The sequence below is a fragment of the Crocodylus porosus genome, unplaced genomic scaffold (genome assembly GCF_001723895.1).
Source record: "Crocodylus porosus isolate Cpor-Errol unplaced genomic scaffold, CroPor_comp1, whole genome shotgun sequence".
NCBI lineage: Eukaryota > Metazoa > Chordata > Crocodylia > Crocodylidae > Crocodylus > Crocodylus porosus.
Window position 1 is genome coordinate 6,148,369 of NW_017728927.1, and position 18,332 is coordinate 6,166,700.

General features: G+C 46.4%; 2 protein-coding genes across 8 annotated transcripts in view; one reads left to right on the plus strand and one right to left on the minus strand.

Moving 5' to 3' along the window:
- Window positions 1-13,458, plus strand: part of ARHGAP17 (Rho GTPase activating protein 17) — a 65,264-nt gene extending 51,806 nt beyond the window's left edge. Inside the window, exons 18-23 of one of the 7 annotated variants that reach the window (XM_019541840.1) lie at window positions 1,358-1,600; window positions 4,848-5,017; window positions 5,522-6,148; window positions 7,055-7,102; window positions 9,341-9,386; window positions 12,550-12,626. In XM_019541840.1, the coding sequence (XP_019397385.1) occupies window positions 1,358-1,600; window positions 4,848-5,017; window positions 5,522-6,148; window positions 7,055-7,101 (1,087 nt within the window). In that variant the 3' untranslated portion in view covers window position 7,102; window positions 9,341-9,386; window positions 12,550-12,626. Of the gene's footprint in view, window positions 1-1,357; window positions 1,601-4,847; window positions 5,018-5,521; window positions 6,149-7,054; window positions 7,103-9,340; window positions 9,387-12,549 lie in introns of all 7 variants that reach the window. The other 6 variants (XM_019541842.1, XM_019541843.1, XM_019541844.1 and 3 more) reach the window with 6 other exon arrangements.
- A 275-nt stretch (window positions 13,459-13,733) lies between these two features.
- CUNH7orf62 (chromosome unknown C7orf62 homolog) lies at window positions 13,734-18,329 on the minus strand (the record flags this gene model as incomplete). Its single annotated transcript, XM_019542126.1, has 6 exons — window positions 13,734-14,024; window positions 14,640-14,799; window positions 15,285-15,486; window positions 16,256-16,320; window positions 16,676-16,779; window positions 18,203-18,329. Coding segments are annotated over 6 exons (696 nt in total), but the record flags the coding sequence as incomplete, so codon positions are not given.
- Between the last annotated feature and the right edge of the window lie 3 nt (window positions 18,330-18,332).

An 18,332-nucleotide genomic window follows, 5' to 3' on the forward strand; every position in this document is an offset into this window, starting at 1 on the left:
ATCTCCAGACACTGGCCTGCACTTGGACGGAACTACTGATGAGTGTAGCTTGACACCTTGTGTGTTGACCTCAGAAGGGGAACTTCATGAAAACCCTCTAGGTAACGTCTTACTGATTTTTATTTCCCCTCATGTTGTTGCAGCCTGAGAAAGGTTCAGAGGTAACGTACTGGTGTTTCCTTCAACATATGCTCTCTGCATGAGAAAAGCCAAGCAGACCATTACTGCTTCTGTTTATCACATTCCCAGCTCGTAGGTTTTGAGTCTCCCAAATCATATTTATACACTTTGAATGGATATCTCTAACTTCTGAATGTTCTGAGGCTTCTGGTTAAAGCCCATGGGCAGAAGTGGTGTTATCTGGTGCCTTCATGATAAAAGACTTCTGATTTGATGATAGTAAAAGATACCACGGCAGATACTGCAATTCACTAAAACTGTGCTGTGTCCCCCATGTAACATGTAGTGTGGAAGCTCGTTTGTTGTCATTTGTATCTTGAGTATTGAAGCATTGTGCTGTTATTTTAAGCTCTTCATGCAAATGTTAAAACGGTAACAATTTAACTATGGTTAGACATGCAAATTTATTGGCTAATTTGCATTTATCAGTTGTTTGAATTGGATTTCCCTGCTCTCCTGTACTGAACAGCATTGGCTGGGGGAGAGAGGAGGGAATCAAAAATGAATTCAAGGTTCCCTTTAACTCGTTGTAGCGAACTTTAACAGTGCTTCATAAGTTTGAAGTTGTGCTGTCTGTTGGAATTCCAGTCCGTTTACCCATAGTTAAATAAGGACCTGTACTTCTTTCCTTTTTTCATGTTTTTAAACCAAGCATATTTATAGAAGTGTATATCCGCATTCTAACATCTGTTGTCAAATGTATGTAATGACTCAAAGAATGCCTGTTAAGGTGGGGGAAAAAGCTGCAAACTATAATGAAAAAATTATTATAGGAAATTTCAGGTTGGCAGGGACCTCAGGAGGTCACATCTAGTCCAATCCCCTGCTCCAACCAGGACCAGCCCCCACCTGGGTGCTGAAGGTAACTTATTAACACGGTAAAACTACCAAGCAGAGCAGCTGGACCTTGCTGCTGCTATCTGTCTTCAAAACCAAATTGAAGCTGAATCCCAGGGACATGTGTCTGCCCTCTGTGTGGATAAGCCCAGTCGCGTTGCATGTCTTAACACTAATGGTGTTCATGTAGGAAGTTGAAGCTTTCCCTGTTGCTGCTTTGCTTGCTGAGCAACAGGGGTTGCTGCTGTTTTCTGTGCATTATAACATGTGGTATCGCCCTGTTGCTCAGTGTACCTGGAGTTGGCTTGCATGGTGTGTTTACTCTTTCTTCTCTCTGTAGCTTTGGTGTCAAGGTTATGGACTTCCAAGTGAATCCTCGGAGATGTGGCACTATAAATAGAAAGCACACATCCCCAGCTTTCCAGCCACCGCTCCCACCTACGGAGGCTGGCACGCTGGCTCAGCTCGGAGCAGAGCAGCATTTGCAGGGTGCTGTGGCTGAAACCAGCCCAGTGGGTGCTGCTTTTGCTCCCTCTGCTGGCACAGCAGAACAGTTACCGAGTCAAGGAAATGAGGATGTCAGGTAAGCAGGACAGCTTCTGCTGGCGTCCGCTAAGGGCCCGCTCCTTCAGCAACAAACTGACCTGCCACGTGGCCGTCAGCTAGGTTCTGCCACTTCAGTGATCGCCCTCTTTTGTGTGAGGTGCCTTGCGCTGCAGGAGGAGAAAACGCTGCACAAGAGATGTTTTGTGCTCAACGCTAATTACACCAAAGCCTGTCTCTCGAGGAGAGTTCTCAAACTGCATGCTCCCTGTGCTCCTGGCTGATCTCTTCAGGTCCCGCTCCTGCAATCTTTGCCGTCCGCATGGTGGTCAGTTTATTGCTGAAAGAAACAAAGCTATCTGTGGCAATAGTGGAAGCTTATAGGTTTTGTCTCTCGTTTCATATTAATAACTTGGATTTATGCCTCACTTGTCTTCAGTACGTGTTAGCTAGTAGAGGAACAGATTTGCTTCTAACCAGCAACTCAGAAGTCAGTTTATCACTCTTCAGCATCAGAATTTCTTGAGTGTGATGCTCTTTAAGTTTCTGCCACTTAATTACTGGGAAATTGCAGGCAACCATTACCTTTTTTTTTCAAGTTGTCATGAACTTTGATTTGAAGACCAATAGCAATAGATTGGTCCCTTCCTTTCCATACTTTAGGGTTGAAGCTGTACTTTGCTCTCACTCTTCTGGCAGCTCAAGTGAAAGCTGAGGAATTTAAGTGCCCAAGACTAGTACTTCCCAAGCTTCGGTCCCCTACATCATGACACGGGCTACAAACCATGTTTTTGGAGTAGTCGGAGCAATGATTTTCTTAGTGTATTTTTCTTTCTAGGTGATGCTCTTAGAGATATTAAGAGGCAAATCCATTATGATCACATCTCCAGCTTGGGGAGGCTTGCAATACTTGCGCTGTTACCTGAGCAGTACTAGTGGACTGTACAGCATAAAGGGGTTGGGTGTTTATCTTTACAACGATGTACAGGTGGCTTTTTCTTAACTAATTTTGTTTAAAATATATTTGCACCCAAAATATTTTTCTAACTAACATTAATTCTTTAACGGAGTTGGCCTTGTGGGACCCAGAACTTTGGATTCCTGTTACAATTCGGTTTTTCCCCAATACCAAGGAGAGGTGAACAGATTGGCTCGTATTCATGGTAGTTAAGAGAGCCTGCCACCAGCCTGTCTGCTGTGCTTGTGTGCGCTTGACACACAGGGAGAGGGAAGTGGGTTGCATCTTATAAGCAAAAGTGATTGACCACATAGCTCGTTCTGCCCTTTCCTGTGAGGCAGGAATGGAGCATGAGGGGATTTCAGGAGAGAGGATTTGATTTGCGCAGCATGTGGGGAAGAAAGTCACAAATGGGTTGGGACAATGGACGGCTCCACTACACGCAGCGTGTTCACAGTATAGTTTTCTTCCCAGTTCCATTGTCCTTATTCCCCAGTTCCTCTTACTCCTTCGTCCTGGAATTGGGCTACATGCCCCCTCCCTGCCACCAAATGCTGAGATCTTGGAAAGGGCCCCACCTTTCCTTAACATCTGTCATGAGCTTCTGCTACAACAGAATCGAAGAAAATGAGGGGCGGAAGGGACCTCAGGAGGTCACATCCAGTCCAATCCCCAGCCCAACTACATCATCCCAGCCAAAGCTTCGTCTCCCTGGGTTTTGAAACCTCCCAAGGATGGAGCCCTCCTCATCCCCTCCAAGAAGACTTCAGCAGTGGTCTCTCTCTCTCAAGCAGGTCTGAAGGCAGCTCTTCTGGGAGCTCTCTGGAGCTCTTGAAGAAAGGAGACGACTGCTTCTTTGGCAGGCAGCTTCAGCTGCTCTCCCCGGTGACAGCTGCAGCAAAGTGCTTTCCGTTCTCCTACCTGGGGCCCGGAGCATCGCGCTGCTGCTTGGCTCTCTGCAGACCACAGGGCAATGAGACATGGCAGCGTGTGATATGTTCAGACCTCCAGCAGCAAGAACCTGCCTGTGCCATCCTAGCACCTCCCGTTTGCTTTTTCCTCAATCTCGTCTTTCATTTAAAATGAGTCTGGGAGGAGAGACCTTGTTACCCTGGGGAGCGCTTGGGAACAAGGAATAACGGCCACAAATTGTTAGAGTAGGTTTAGACTAGACATCCAAAGGCACTACTTCACTGTCAGGGCGGCTAGGATCTGGAACCAACTTCCAAGGAAGTGGTGCTGGCTCCTACCCTGGGGGTCTTTAAGAGGAGGCTCGACATCTACCTGGCTGGGGTCATTTGAGACCAGTTTTCTCTCCTGCCCAGGGCAGGGTGTTGGACTAGAAGATCTACAAGGTCCCTTCCAACCTTACATCTATGAATCTGTGAGTGGACTGCTGTTTGTTCACACTTCTACTATTTCCCATCTAACTAAGGTCTTCCAGAATCTGCAGAGGCTCTGAAGCAATAGCCTTGAGCATTAATGCTGGTGGCCCAGTGGGGCCAATTTTTTAGCCATGTCTTAGCCCCAAAAAGTGATGGCTGTTTTTCTGTGCTATTCAGTGGAGACTAAGCACTGCTCTCTCTCTTAACTGGCTACGTCCAGATGAAAATGAAATCGAGGTGGGAGATGAGAACAGACCTCCAGCCAACCCCAGTGAGGTGAAGGAATTCCCTGTGCCCACCTTCCTGCCCCCAGAAACCGCACCCTGTGTAATGTCTGCACGCCGTGCTGTGGTCAGTCTGCGACACCAGGGGCTCGGGCCGGGAGTAGTTATCGCAGTGCCTGTCTGCAGGTTGCTTTGTGGTGCTCTGGTAAAACGCACTGAGAAAAATGCAAATTAAGCCTCTTTGCCTGGAGGGCTTTAGACTGAAGTGAGACTGGGGGGTGCAGGGGTGGTAATCGGAGCCCTTATAGGAGCTCTTGTGTTGGGAGCCTGAGGAATGAGATTCAAGGTGGTGCTGCTGCTGCTGCTGCTTCATCGTGGTCCAATACAGCCGATACTTGCATTGTAACGGTAGGTTCAGGTGTCTTTATATGGACAGGTTACAAAAAAGATAGTTCTGGACTGTTGTTTAGGTAGGGATACCGCATGCAGCAGTCTGGGAAGTCTACCCAAGTGAGCAGAGAAATAAGACGGTTGTGAACATGCTCAGCTGTAACTAACAGCTCCCTTTTTAAAAGCACCCTTGTATAGGGCTTGTTTCCAAAAACCTACGTGCGTAGGAGGAAAGTAACTGTTTGTAGGGTAGGCCCAGGAATCGGTGCAGCTTGTTTGGAAGAAGCATTTTTTATAAAAAACACCTTTTGATTCGTTTCTAATTTTCAGTGCTGCCAAGCCCAGGGACACTGTGCCTTCCACGACTCCTCCACCCGTCAGAAACGGTGGGAATATAAGCACTCCCCAGCACCAGCCCCAGTCAGCCAGCGCCCCTAGCCAGCTTTCTGTTAACCCGCCACAGAACGCAGCTGGGCCCAGCCCCCACTCGGTGAGAAGAGGTATGTTGTATTCTTGGCTCCGTCTTCAAACCGTGACCAAATACCTCCTTGGATGTCTGTCATGCCAAATGTGATCCTCATAGCCAGTACTGCCGAAGTAACCAATACCCAATGTCGTCTTTTCTTCTAATCTTCGGTGTATTTGAATGGATGTTTTTTTTCTCTCTTCAAGCTCCCTCCACCCCACCCCCCCACATGCACCAACCCAGCTCCAAAGCACACATCTGAACAGTATTGTCCCCATACTTGCTTTCACCCTACTCTCCCATGATGATAAATTGTGCTGTTACCAGCGCTTTAGTGGCAGCACTCCAAGTTGTTTTAGTAACTTTTACTTGCCTACGTGTGGTATCTCTCTGAAGTAACAAAAGATGGATCCCTAGGGAAGTAACGTCACTTGGCAAGTACGTACAGATGTCCTGTGTGATGTCCCTTGCTTCCCTTTCCAGGTTTTACTTCAGCCATGCACCATAACAAACACCTTCTTATTAACGTCTCTTACAGCCGTTAAAAAACCTGCACCCGCACCTCCTAAACCGGCAAATCCACCCCCAGGACAGCCGGGAAGCCCAAGTTCTGCTCCAGCTGCTCAGCCACCGTCAGTCTCTCCAAAACCAACTGCCAGAAGTCCTTCGCCTCCTGGTCAGCATGCAAATGTAGGGGCAGCCCAGACCTCTGCTTCTTCCCAAGTTTCTGCTCCTCGGAGATACTCCAGTAGCCTTCCCCCAATACAGGCACCTAACCACCCCCCTCCACAACCCCCCACACAAGCTACTCCTCCGCTGCAGCCAAAACTCAACAGTCAAGCACCTTCTCCACCTGCTGTGTCTAGCACTGAGCATGGACCCGAACACTCGTCCTGTTCGCCACCGCAGACTCCAACGCCTCCTGATACGCCCCCTCTAGGAAAGCACCAAACTAGTTCCTCGTTATCTCAGCTGCAGTCGTCCACCCAGGAAACTCCGCAGTCTCCATCTCCTCCTCAGACTGGCACACTGCCACGGCCAAGGCCAGTACCCAAACCCAGGAACCGACCTAACGTTCCCCCTCCGCCCCATCCCCCGGCCCCTCACTCGGCTGGAGACGGCGTTCTCACAAACCCCTCTCAAACTGCTTCCAAAATAGTTACTGGTAAGTGGATTCTGTCTACTCTCCATCTCTGAGGGGAGGGGGAAATCTTTTTACAACGATAAATGCCATGTTTAAAGGTAATGATGAATCGTATTAGAATAATTCCTGTAATATATATGTGCCATTAAGGTACAGTTACTAGTTTCCTGTTGAAATGCGCAGCTGCTGCTTATGCTCTATGAGATCACTGAGCAGAAAACGGCCCAGCTCCTTCCAGTGACCAGATGTGTGCATTAATCTGACTTTCCAGATCGGGCAGCAGAGTGTTGCAACAGGACTTGATTACCCAGCTTCGCCCCAATGCATCTGCATCCTAACAGCCAATATTACACTGGGCAGTGGTTGCCAAAATAGCAGATCCCACCCATCTGGAAGGCATAGGCAAGGAGTGTATTTAAGCAAATACATAAGGCAGCTCCTGGTTTTGGGTGCCTTAAAACCACTTTTAATGGACCTTGTACTTTGAAGGGTGAGAATCAGTATTTTCTGAAACCCAGGCTCCTTTTAAGGTATTTCCAGTTGGTCTGCCAAAAATAGCAAATACTTTCTTAGATGGCCTCATGAGAATATGCATATATTCCTCCCCCACCTCGCTCACTGCTCTTGAGGACTGAGGCAGTACATTGCGCTCCCGGTCGACCACTGAGAAGTAGTACTAGACAGTTTAAAACCCGAAGTGAAAGTATACCTGCTACAGTCGCAAGCATAAAAACTAGCATGTCTGAATTGTTTTTCTCAAGTGTATCATTATTTTAGATCCTTTGAAGGGGAAAGGCAGTGAATGTAATGCTTTTTAAATCTGCTTATATTCATTAACAGTTAAAACCCTTTCCAATGACCTTGCAGCTACCTAGAATAAAAACTAATTCTGTTTTGGAATGCAAAATATATTCTGTTGCCTAACAGCTGTACCCCATGATGCCTTCACAGGTGAGGAAGGTTACTGCGAATAAGGTTTGTACTGATCAGACACCTGCAATACAGCTCAATGCTCCTGCACAGCTATCTTTCTGTAGCTTTGTTTTATACATTTGCTTTGGAGTATGTGCTGTTTGTCACAATTGCACCATAGCTCATTACCACACACCACCCCATTTGCGACAGACATATATATATTTGAGACTGTGTTTCATTTTGATATTCTCAGTCCTTTGTGAAACCAGTGTGGAAAAAAAAATACATATTAACTTTACAACTCTGTTTCTCAACGAACAGCACAAAGAATGTAATTTAAAAGCTTGATGCCACATCTGCCAGAACTACACCTCTCAGGAACCTAGTGTCAAGTAGTAACTTCTTAAAATAGGTCTGTTCTCTTGACTTTTGCCAAGCAGAAGTCGGGTGCAGTCAGCGCAGGCCAACTTTGCCTCTCTTCCTATTTTTGTTTTGATGTAGTTTGTTTTGGGGTTTTTTTTACCCTGGGTTTGCAATTGTATTTAACTGCTTGGAACTTATTCATGCAAAGCATACACATCCCTATGCAGAAAAGCACCTGGCAGCATCTCTGTATCCTGGCATGTTGGCATTTGCATTCTGTAAACTCCCTGGCTTCCTTAACAGTGCTGTAGTCTTTATCCAGCTACAAACTGTCTAAAGAATGGATTATTTAGAAGCCTCACAATCCTAATGTAATGCCTCTTGAGATGCTACCTGTTACGGTAGTAACTTTATGGTAGGCTGCAAACTGGGGTGCCCATCTGAACTGAATACCCCCAAATACAGTTAATTCCAGGAAGTGTTTTAAATTGGTATGAAACTGAAGCCTAAACAAGAGAACTACCAATAGCAGCTTGCTTTTAAATGTCTGAAAAGTCAGTTGCTTTAAAAAGCAATTCACCTTTCATGCCTTTTCCCTTCCCCTCCCTTGTCTACAGGTCAGCCTCACTCATGTCATGTCTTCAGAATAACTGCAGCATGTCGCAGCACTGCCCTGGGAAATGCTGGTGCAGCTGAAATGCCGTAAATGAGTTGTTCTGGGGATCAGCCTTTTTCCCCCCAGGATACATTCGTTTGAGTACTTTGCTTTAGTGGCACCTACTATCTTTTTCCACGTGATTGTAAAATATCTCCTTCATTTGAGGGAATAGCTTTTATTTCTGACAAGCAGCCAGAAAAATTTCAATCGGAGGCTTGTTTTTCTAGTATAGTTAATGCCAAACAAGCATGTAATGAAACAAACTCTTCCCTCTAGCTGGTAGCCACTCAGTGCAGGGATCTGCGCTTTTTGTAATAAAATGCTTACACAAACAAGACTCCCACAACAGAGGGACTGTATGCTGCTCTGTACAGGCAGCCCTGACATTATCAGTGTATAACTGCAGAACATTTCTGCAAATCTCTGCTGGGGGAATTGGACTTCCACTTATTCAAATCAGCGACATGAAGCAGAACTATGTTGTTCTTGTAGTTTGGATCAAATTTTTAAAGCCTCATGGGGAAACCAGTGACTGACACTGTTAACTGCATTATTTCAGATGTGTCAGTCTTAGCATTTCACAGATCAGTGCTGAAAGATGCAAAATATTCAAGCAAGCCAAAGTCAGCTGGACAGTGTTTATTGGGCACATCAGTCTGAGAACTGTCCCCAAACAACGCCAGTTGAGGAAAAGGGGAACAGGCTGCGTTCTAGATGAACGCCACAAACACACTCACTGTTTCAGATTGAACTAGGAGACTGAGAAATAGCTGAAACCTGATGCTTAGCTTCCCCTCTCAGCAGGAGAGGATCATTAAGTTTCCAAACTGAGGCCCGATAGTTGGGATTATGCGTAGAATTTTATCCTGAAATCCTAATTTAACCCAGGACATTGTGCTAGTTGTGAATGTCTGATCTCACTTTCCAGGCATTTCATAGGCACTTATCTTGAAACGGATGCTGTAACTTTCATTAAATTAACTCTCTTGTTGGACTTTTAAATTAATTAATCTATGATGTGTTGCATTTTTGTTTAACCGTAAGATGCATAATAGAGAAAAACTGACTTGCAGGCTGGAAAACTGGATGCCAAACTAAAATTGGCAGAAAACATCTAACGTGAACTGCAACACCTGAAGAGCTCTCAGAGCAGTGGCATACCCAATTCCTCCCTCCCTGCTCTAGACTTCAGTAATGCTTCAAATCCTATTAATAGCTGTAAAATGATAAGCCCGAGAAAAGAATATTCTAATTGGAAATTTTATTAAACAATCTAGATGTTTGACCTGCATTCAGTAGGAACTGAAATTGGAAAGTTTAATGGTAAGGAAAAGGCATATGATTGGCCAAAGCATTGCTAATTCATAATCATGTGTGCACTAATTCCCATTACTAACCAGTCACTGTAACATGGCTTGCTTTGCCATCTAATTACACAGCATGCATCAAGAATGGCTCTTCTGTTTTGTGCTTGCTCTTTATTTAACATACTAAATACGTTTGAGACTAAAATGCCCCAAATTGTCATGTTTTGTATCAGTAATGTCACCCTTTGTTTTATCTCATGTGATGGGAATCTGTATGGGTGGGTTTATCACCACGCTACTTGTAAAGAAGCCGTCTACTTTTTACCACTTTGTGTCATAACTAGATACCCTTCGTGCCCTCCTAAGCCCCTTGGTACTAGCTCCACTCCCTTTCCGAATTCATCCTTCACAATGACATAGTCATGGGAAGCTCTCCTGCCCCATGCCTTCTTTCTCAGGTTAAAGCTGTCTTACATGATTCTGTAGATGAGGCTAAACTACAAATGCAGAATCGCAGTAGTAGATGTCTGGGCAGCGTATGAGACCAGGCTAGATTTCCTGAGTCTCTTCCATTTGTGGAAATGTAAGTTTGCTTATCTGCAGTCTGAAAAGACAAAAAGCCTGAAACGTTTCTCATTGCCTCCGCATCCAGTCAGGGACTGGAAACCTTTGCTCTTAGGAGGCTACTGAATAGCATGTCATGTCACTTCTAGTGCCAGCAGTAGGAGAGTGTGGAGCAAGGGAATTGGCCAGTTTTAAGATTCTTAACACCCCCCTCCCCGCACCCCCCAAAAATCCTAACGTTATGTACTATTTCGGTATTAAAGAGTGGTTTGCTGTGTCCCACAGTGTGCCTATGGTAAAAGCTGAGAACCTTTTAGCAAGATAATGGCCTGCCAGTCTTAAGTTCAGTTCATAATATGCTTTGTGGACAAAGGCATTTGCATGTGAGGCTGAGCAAGAATTTGGTCTTCCGAAAATATTGTTACTGGACTTTTTCCCATTGATTTGGAGAAATTATTGATTCCATTGACTCCATCAGTCAGATGATGAGTTTTCCGCTCAATGAAACGGGGCGCTATGAGCACACATTCAGTGGATGTAACCAAGACATGTCAAACTGAAAAGAAGAAAAATGTTAGTGGTTCGCTAAAGTTATTGAACTTGCAGCAAGCTTGGGAAAAAGTTGCTTTCTTCTCTTTTGTTTTGCTGTGCATCTTAATTGTTCATTTTACAGCTCTTGAGCTGTTTGGAGTAACTTCATTTGACACCAAGCGTAATGATCCCCTGGGTGCAGTACGGCACTTATTCTTGTGTTGTGCGGAGGAAACCACAGCTTGTCAATTGAAGCTGTGCAGGGAAACGCAGGACAAAGGATGCAGAAACCGGAAGCCTCTTCTTAAAAAAGGGCATGTGGAATTGTTTAATGAGTTAGTGAAGTCTGCAAATTGCTCTCTGCAGAAAGCTGGATCAGTTCAGGACCTTGGCCGAGGTATTGATTCAGCAACTGAAGTGCCATCTGGGAGAGAGCAGTGTCACTTAACTCCTGTAACCTGGAAGTTCAAGAGCATTTCTGTCAACCCCGGGTACAGGATTTGCTTAAATACTTATTGCTGAAAACAGGAAAGAAAGGCTGCACTTGAAGTATTTTAAACCCATTGTTGCCTCTCTCAGCAAATCACTTAGCATCAAGGCTTTAAATTTAAACATGTTAAGTAAATGACACATTTTTGGTTAGGTTTGAAGCTTGGTGCATTTTGGGCTCTTAGGACGGGCTTGTGAAATTTGCCTCTTCAAGCTCCTTGAGCTGAGCAACGAATTATAATCTGTATTTGTAGATGCCAGTGTGGTACAGTAGGTGACACTTCACTTCACTTCTCTTCTGAAGTGAGTGCAATGCACAAATATTTTGGATTGGTAGTTAGCCATGCTGGTGCGAAATCGGGCAGAGTGGCACCTTGATCCACCAGTTCAAAGCCATATGCTTTCATAAGCAACAGCCTGCATTGTCAGGCGCTGTGAACACAAGCGGGTTTTGCATTTGAAAGCTTGCCTGACTCTGGTTCAACTATGTAGTTGGGCCAATAAAAGATATTGCCCTAAGAGCTCCCTGCCTCGCATAATTTCTGGCCCATCACAGCTACATCACTCTTACATTACCTTTCACTTGTCAGGTGCGTTCAGAGCATCTCACAAAGTGGGATCATAGGAAAGCAGGGCTGGATCATCTAGTCCAGTGCCCTGCTCAAGGCAGGATCATCCCTAACAAAACTGCTCCAGCCAAGTTTCCGTCTACCTGCTCTTGGAAACTTCCAAGGATGAGGATTCCACGATTGCTCTAGGTGCCTGTTCTAATGCATGACCACCCTTGGGGGCAGAAAGGTCCTCCTCATCTCCAACTTTGTCCCCTGCCTACAGTCGAGTGTATGACTCTGAATTAGTCTATAAGGTGCCACTGCCCTGCCTTCAGCATAAATATTTGGAGTTAACTGTGTTCATTGAAGTTTCCTGATTTCAAGTCCTGGGAGTTTCTACCCTGCTCATCAGTGCAGTGAGTCACTGGAGCTGCAGCGGTGAGGTCTCTACTGTTTCACTTTCTAGCCACCCCTACCAGAGAGGGTCGGGACAAAACTCCTGTCACTGATCCAAGACAAGGTGAACCAGAAGACAAGGGAAGGGCCTTGATCCCAGCCATTAATCCCAGTTTCTCTGTTAGTTACTTAATTTCTTCCTCCCTGTATTAAATGATCCTGCTGGTTGCCCACATTGCTTGCCAAAGTGGTTGGAGGGGGAGGGGGGTGCTTGATTGACATTTCCCAGATGCCAAGTTGGTTCTTACTGCTGAATTCCCTTGTTCCTGGCACCTGTCACAGAAGCTAGGAATCTTGCAGGTCATGGTCATCTTGGCTGCGGACCCTTTGATGCTTTCATTGAACCTATGCAATGGTGAATACCTTTCCCTTTTACGTAGGTGACTGACAAGCTGCCCAACCTCAGTCCAGTTCTGAGTTGGCTTATCCCGTTACGTGCACAGATACAGGCCCTTGGTTTGTTGCCCTACCTGCATCTGTTCATCTCCCCCCTTTTTAAGTGCTACTAGCAATCTAGGAGTGGTTAAAATGCCACTGTCCACATGCTGCTCAATTTTGATGCTTTTCCCCCATGTTTTGCCCCCGCAGACTCCAACTCCAGTGCTCAAGAACCACTTAGAGGCCCCTCTTCAGAGCTTCCTGCAGAGTCCACGGGCAAGGAACTGCAAAACCATCTCATGCTGGACATTGACAACGACACGGAAAGCACGGCTCTGTAAAGGAGACAAACTTTCAGCCCTTTCTGCCGAGTCGAGGCCTAACAGGGAAAAGCTTTTTTTGAAGACGTGGAATTGAACAAAGCTTCCACTTCAGTGTTATCAAGAAGGTAACAGCCATCCAGAAGAAGTTTAATGATCTGTGTCTCGATGCTGGTTTCCAAAATCCGGGATGGAAAGAGCAGATTACTGCAGAGACTTGCATAGGACGCTTAACTGCTGTTAATACAGATGGCATTAGCAGAAGTTCCAAAAGAATAAAGAGCAGTCATTAGCTATTATTTAAAGTGCATGTATTATGGAAATAACCTACTTATTTTGTCACGGTTTAGATTTTTATCCCTAGTCCTTAGACATGGTATTAAAACAGAGATGCCTTGCCAGAGACATTCCCCCTCACTGATTTGCTGCAGACTCTTTGCTAAAGTATGAACCAAAAAAGCCAGAATGCTGGTGGTGACTGCTGGTTATCGGTCACCTGTCAAAACTGTGGATGTATTCTAGTGCCTTGAAGGACTGTCATACTGTAGAAGGAAACTTACTGTATTGTTAATCATTTCATTGCTACCTTAAGTACTGATCATTATCCTTGTTTCCTAGTTATTTGTATTAACCATACCTACTTTTTATGTGAAATTTCATAACCTTGATTCAAGGTGAAACTGTGGAACTGTTTTTGCTTTCTTTCTAAATCGGTTGAATTGCGAAAGCATTTTGAACGTGTTCGGATTCATCAGTTGGGTGAACCTTTATAAAATTAAAGAATCCTCTCTTTTTGTCACTGGAAGGTTTGCTTTTTCTACTCCCCAAAAAACCTCTCCCTGTCATTGCCTCCAGAAAGCAGGATTTCTGCTGCTCCATTGCTGCCTTTGAACCCTGGTGCACACTAATCTGCACAGAATTAAGACCGGGAGCTGCATTTGCATTTTTATGTGCTTGGCACGAAGATAGCAACTGTTCCTAATATAGTGACTCATGTCATCCAAGTGTAAGATTCAGAGCTAGATTCCACCTTGGCATAACTCCTGCACAAAGGGTCGCTAATTCTACGACATTGTTTAAAAGCGTCTCTTTATTTGTGTACAATTTGGCAGATGATCAACAAGTGACTTGCACTGAAGGCCTCCTGACTCCTTCCCATATACTTCCATGCCAATACCAGGGGACTAATGACTACCCCTCTTCTACCATGTGTCCGACCGCCATGCTAGCTCTGTGTTCTTCTGCGCTCCTTTGTTTCTCTGCTGTTTGCACTATGACTACATGCTCAAATGCTAAGGAAGAATGCTTTGGATAGGTTCTGATACGTCTAGGCAAACAGATGACCAGGGGTAGGCCACACAGTTTCTGTGAGAGGGGGAAAATGAAAGCTGAAGCACTTAAAAAATCAAGCCAATATTCCCCCAAGCAGCTGAGTGATCCCTCTAAAGCCAAACTCTTCCAGCTATCTACCTAGCTGTCTTAGTCAAAACAGCAAGCTCGCCTGAAAGAAATAGGATGTGCCATGGTCCTCAGCCCCTTACACAGCTGGTGCTTCGTGTGTGCACGGGAAACTGGAACCACATTGTGTTCAGAGCACCTTCAGGGGCACATTTGCCTCTGCTCAGCCTGAGCGGGCTGGTGGCATGAAGGGAGGCTCAAGGCTCTTTCTGTAATGGGCATAAACCTGCATTCCTCTCATGCCAAAGGGACCATGTCATTTTTGTACCTACAGGACAAGGGCCATGGCTGCAGAGGAGCTGTTTAAAAGGATGATGATAACTTGCCCCAGCCACTACTGGAGGGGTGGGGGGGAATAGCCAGCTGAGAGACTCCGGTTACTGAGTCGAATACTGGAAGATTCTTCAACTTTTATTGTATGCTCTTCCTGGACAGTCAACCCTGTACTTTGGCTCAGTAGATAAATGCTATCCTGTTGCCACAGATAAGTTGTTTCTACTCTTAACTGTGGTGATAATGTACCTGAGTCCATGGCTGACTGTAAAGGGCCCTTATACATTTTCAGGAACTCCTCTGGACTCAGACAGTCCTTGGCATTACACAAATAGTTAATGGTCTCTGCTGGGATTAGGAGGTTGGGTACAAGTGTGTGTAGGTTGTTGCCCAATGCCTTGCTGCTAACCTTCATGGTAAAGAGAGAATACTTCAGGATCATGTTCAGCATTAGTAGAAAAATACTGCCTGACGCTACCCAGCAATGTGCCCAGCACAGTGCAGCAGGTTTTATTGCCCCTTTCTGTTTACCCTTTAATAGGGATGTGCATGTTAGAGTGGACTGACTGACAACTCTATAAATGGCCAATTAAGTCATTAAGTTCAGGAGAAAAATGTCTAGTGTCTTCGACTCGAGTTAATATATTACTTGATGGACTACAAGATACAACTTATTTCAACACCCAGGTAATGTAGTTTGGAAGAGTTTAAAAACAGACATCACAGGCCTTCATTTCTCCATCCCTATACAGCTGCTAGATTCTGTCACTAAATGCACATGAGCCAGTACCCGTTAGCATCCATTAATGCAAGTTTGCTAAAAGCAACCTTGCTTAAAAAAAAGCCTCGTACCTCTGCCTTTAGTTTTACCCTTTAGATCCATTTAAATGTCACCTTAAATGTCTTTGAAATGTAGGCGCCCAGTTTCAGCAGGAGAGTAAGGCACTCGGTGACAACCTCTTCTGTAGACTGTGATTGTGTCACATCTTCCAGGTATGTCACAGGCAGAGTCACCATGGTGACATACCACTGCAGGAACAGCTTGGTTGGGATGTTATGTGACACCACTAAAATCTTAATTTCCTGTAGCAAAGCACTGATGGTAAAGCATTAGTCTGATTATTCTGCACAATGAGGTGTTACCTACCATGTGTTCGGGGAAACTTACTGCTCATATTTTGGTACTTTCCCCATCTCTGTTTTGGATCTAGCAACTGAAAACCTGATTTCCTTACCCCATCACAACTTAATCTGATGCTTAGGAGGGTAATTACACGTTACTCTTCACTTTGGAAGGAAGCTAGGACTTGGAAGATACAATATTGTGTGTTAGTAGAACAAGGAGCACATACAGATATGTGATGGGAGCTAGTTACAAAATGAAAGCAGAAGCCTCAGAGAGGTGATTTTTCTCACCACATCAATCTGCTGCCCTCCCTCCCCCATTTTACACATCACCTTCTTTTTGAAGCAAGATACAGAAATTGCACTGAAATCACATTTGGACTTGGACTTGCTGTTCTCTGAATTATGAAGGCTTCTGCTTAAAAATTAAAATCCAAGGCATACTGGAGAGAGCAAGTCCAAGGGGCTTGCCAGTTGTCTAAATGTCATCCTCCTAGTTTCTCCATTTGGCAGAGAATGAGAAAAGGAGCATGGGACACCAGAAGGGTGAAAGGGGGTTAAATAGAGATGTTTGACTTTAAAGAGGAAAGTGCTATAGGCTTAGAGGCTGATTTCATGGATATCATGGTCTCCAGGCCTTTGCCAGAAAGAAACGCTAACTGAGTCAAGTTTTATTATAATCATACCAGAAGCTCATGTTATCCCTAGAGGAAGCACCCTGTCCGTTGGGAAACGCTTACCTAGGACCTTGACTTTGGAGAGAAGCTAGATCGTGGAGGATACGATAGATTGTGCCACTGGATGACTGCAAGGGAAGACGGAGCTGTTACAAACTAGGCCCAAATGACGAAAGTGTATAAAACAACTGGTCAGCTTTCACTGGTCTATGACTGGAATCCCTTCCAGCTCCCACCCAGAGGTGGGTGGTGTGCTCAGCCTTTGGTGAGGAGATCATTCCCCTGGACTCCAGACAGGATATGTCCAGCCTCTGAAGGCAGGCTCACAAACCAGGGTAATTGCTTGAGTGGAATGGGATGGTCCTTGGTGTTCTGGTCGCTAACACCACTGCATCCACTGAAAGGCCTCATGCCTTGTATTTCAATCCTGGCGTGGACTCAGAAGCTGCAGAATATAGTAACACTGAGATCTACTTAACCTACCTCTACGATATGAAGAATAGAGTTGGGGTAAAGCAGCAGCAGACCCGAGACAGGCTCTCCAAGGTGGTATTTCAATATCTTCTGAAACAGCCTTTCATGGTAACCTTATTTGAAAAGCAAAGACTGGATAAATGGTTATCCTATGGGAACTTATCTCAGCCTCAAAGGCAGTCAGCATCGGGCTTGTTCGTAGCACAGTGCACCAAAAACACTTTGTTCTCACTGTCCAAAGCATACAGATGGCCCCAAATTCCCTTTATCTCATGTGCTTAATACTTAGCTGTGTAGCTAGTGGGCTTTAATGATGAAGCACTCAAGGTCCCGCAGAGCCGAGTGTGCTTACGAAACGCTGGGAGAAGAATCCTTGCCCCTATCTGTTGATGGAGCCAGCTGGTGCAGCACCTCTGCTCCTCCAGCAAAGCATTCACCAGACTCTAATCACATGACCGACTGAGCAGAGTCCTCACTGAATGTGGGGCACCAAATCTGTGTCTTGCTTTAAAACACAACATCTCCCCTTTCACTTCAGCGTGGCTTGATACTTGGCGCCCTCTTTGCGCCACTCCTTAGCAAAAAGGGAGATACCAAGTGAAAGAGCCTGATGCTCCAGGGAATTCAAATGACTGTCTGCCGGTGCTGCCAAGAGGCACCATGCCCGTCTGGGGGGCACGCTGCTCGTCACTGCCACAACAGGCCCACCACACTTACTGGGAGGTGCGGATGGCCTGTAAAGCACAGGCGGCCATGTGCAGGATGGCATAAAGGGGCTGTACTGACCCGCAGGCACTGCCCCTAGAGAGGCTGCACCAACTAAGGCTACTGCACTGCTGTGGTTCCTGCTATTTGACATCACTGCCCAGGCACAAATGTGGAGGGTGCACTAGATTGTGCCACCAGAGGGCTGTAAAAAACACGTCTGTGTGGCCGAGGGAATGGTGCCCAGCGCCGCGGCGGGTGAGCAAAAAGAAACGCAGCCGCTCCTGCCCCACCCGCTCGCGTTCATGTGGCGACCCAACCAGGGCCTTCACCCATGCCTCCAGGCCTGCCTGCAACCGGGGGGCTTGTTGCGTGGCTTCTGCCCCACCCCTCTGCAAGCCCTGGGTGCAAGACGTGGCGGCCTCCGCGAGCTGTCCCCTTGCACAGGTGGCTCTTGCTGCTCCGCCTCGACGCCTTCGACGACAAACAGGGCGGACGCGGCCCCCGCATGCGCCAGCCTCGCGCTGCCAAGAGGGCGCCCCGACCTGGTGCCAGCACGTGAGCAGCCAAGCGCATGCGCAATGCGAACGTGAAGGAAGGGTAGGCGCTGGGCAGCGTGGCGCAGACGCAGCACAGGAAGCGAGGGAAACAGTTGGGGCAGGGCAGCTATACGCATGCGCAGTAGTAGCCAGGAGGCGGCCGTTCCGCTTAGCGCATGCACCACAACTGGTTTTGGGGGGACCGTTGGGATCCGGGCAGCTCTGCGCATGCGCGGTAACGGCCGCGAGGGCCCCAGGTTGTCGCGCGCATGCGCAGTAACGGCGCATGTACCTGTGACCTCGCCGCCGTCGGCGCCCTCGGGCAGCCTGGCCACGAAGAAGAGCCGGTGCAGCAGGAACTTCTGCGCGGAGACAAGCGCCGGGGGCTCCGCGGGCGGCCGGGGCAGGCTCCCCTCCCCGCG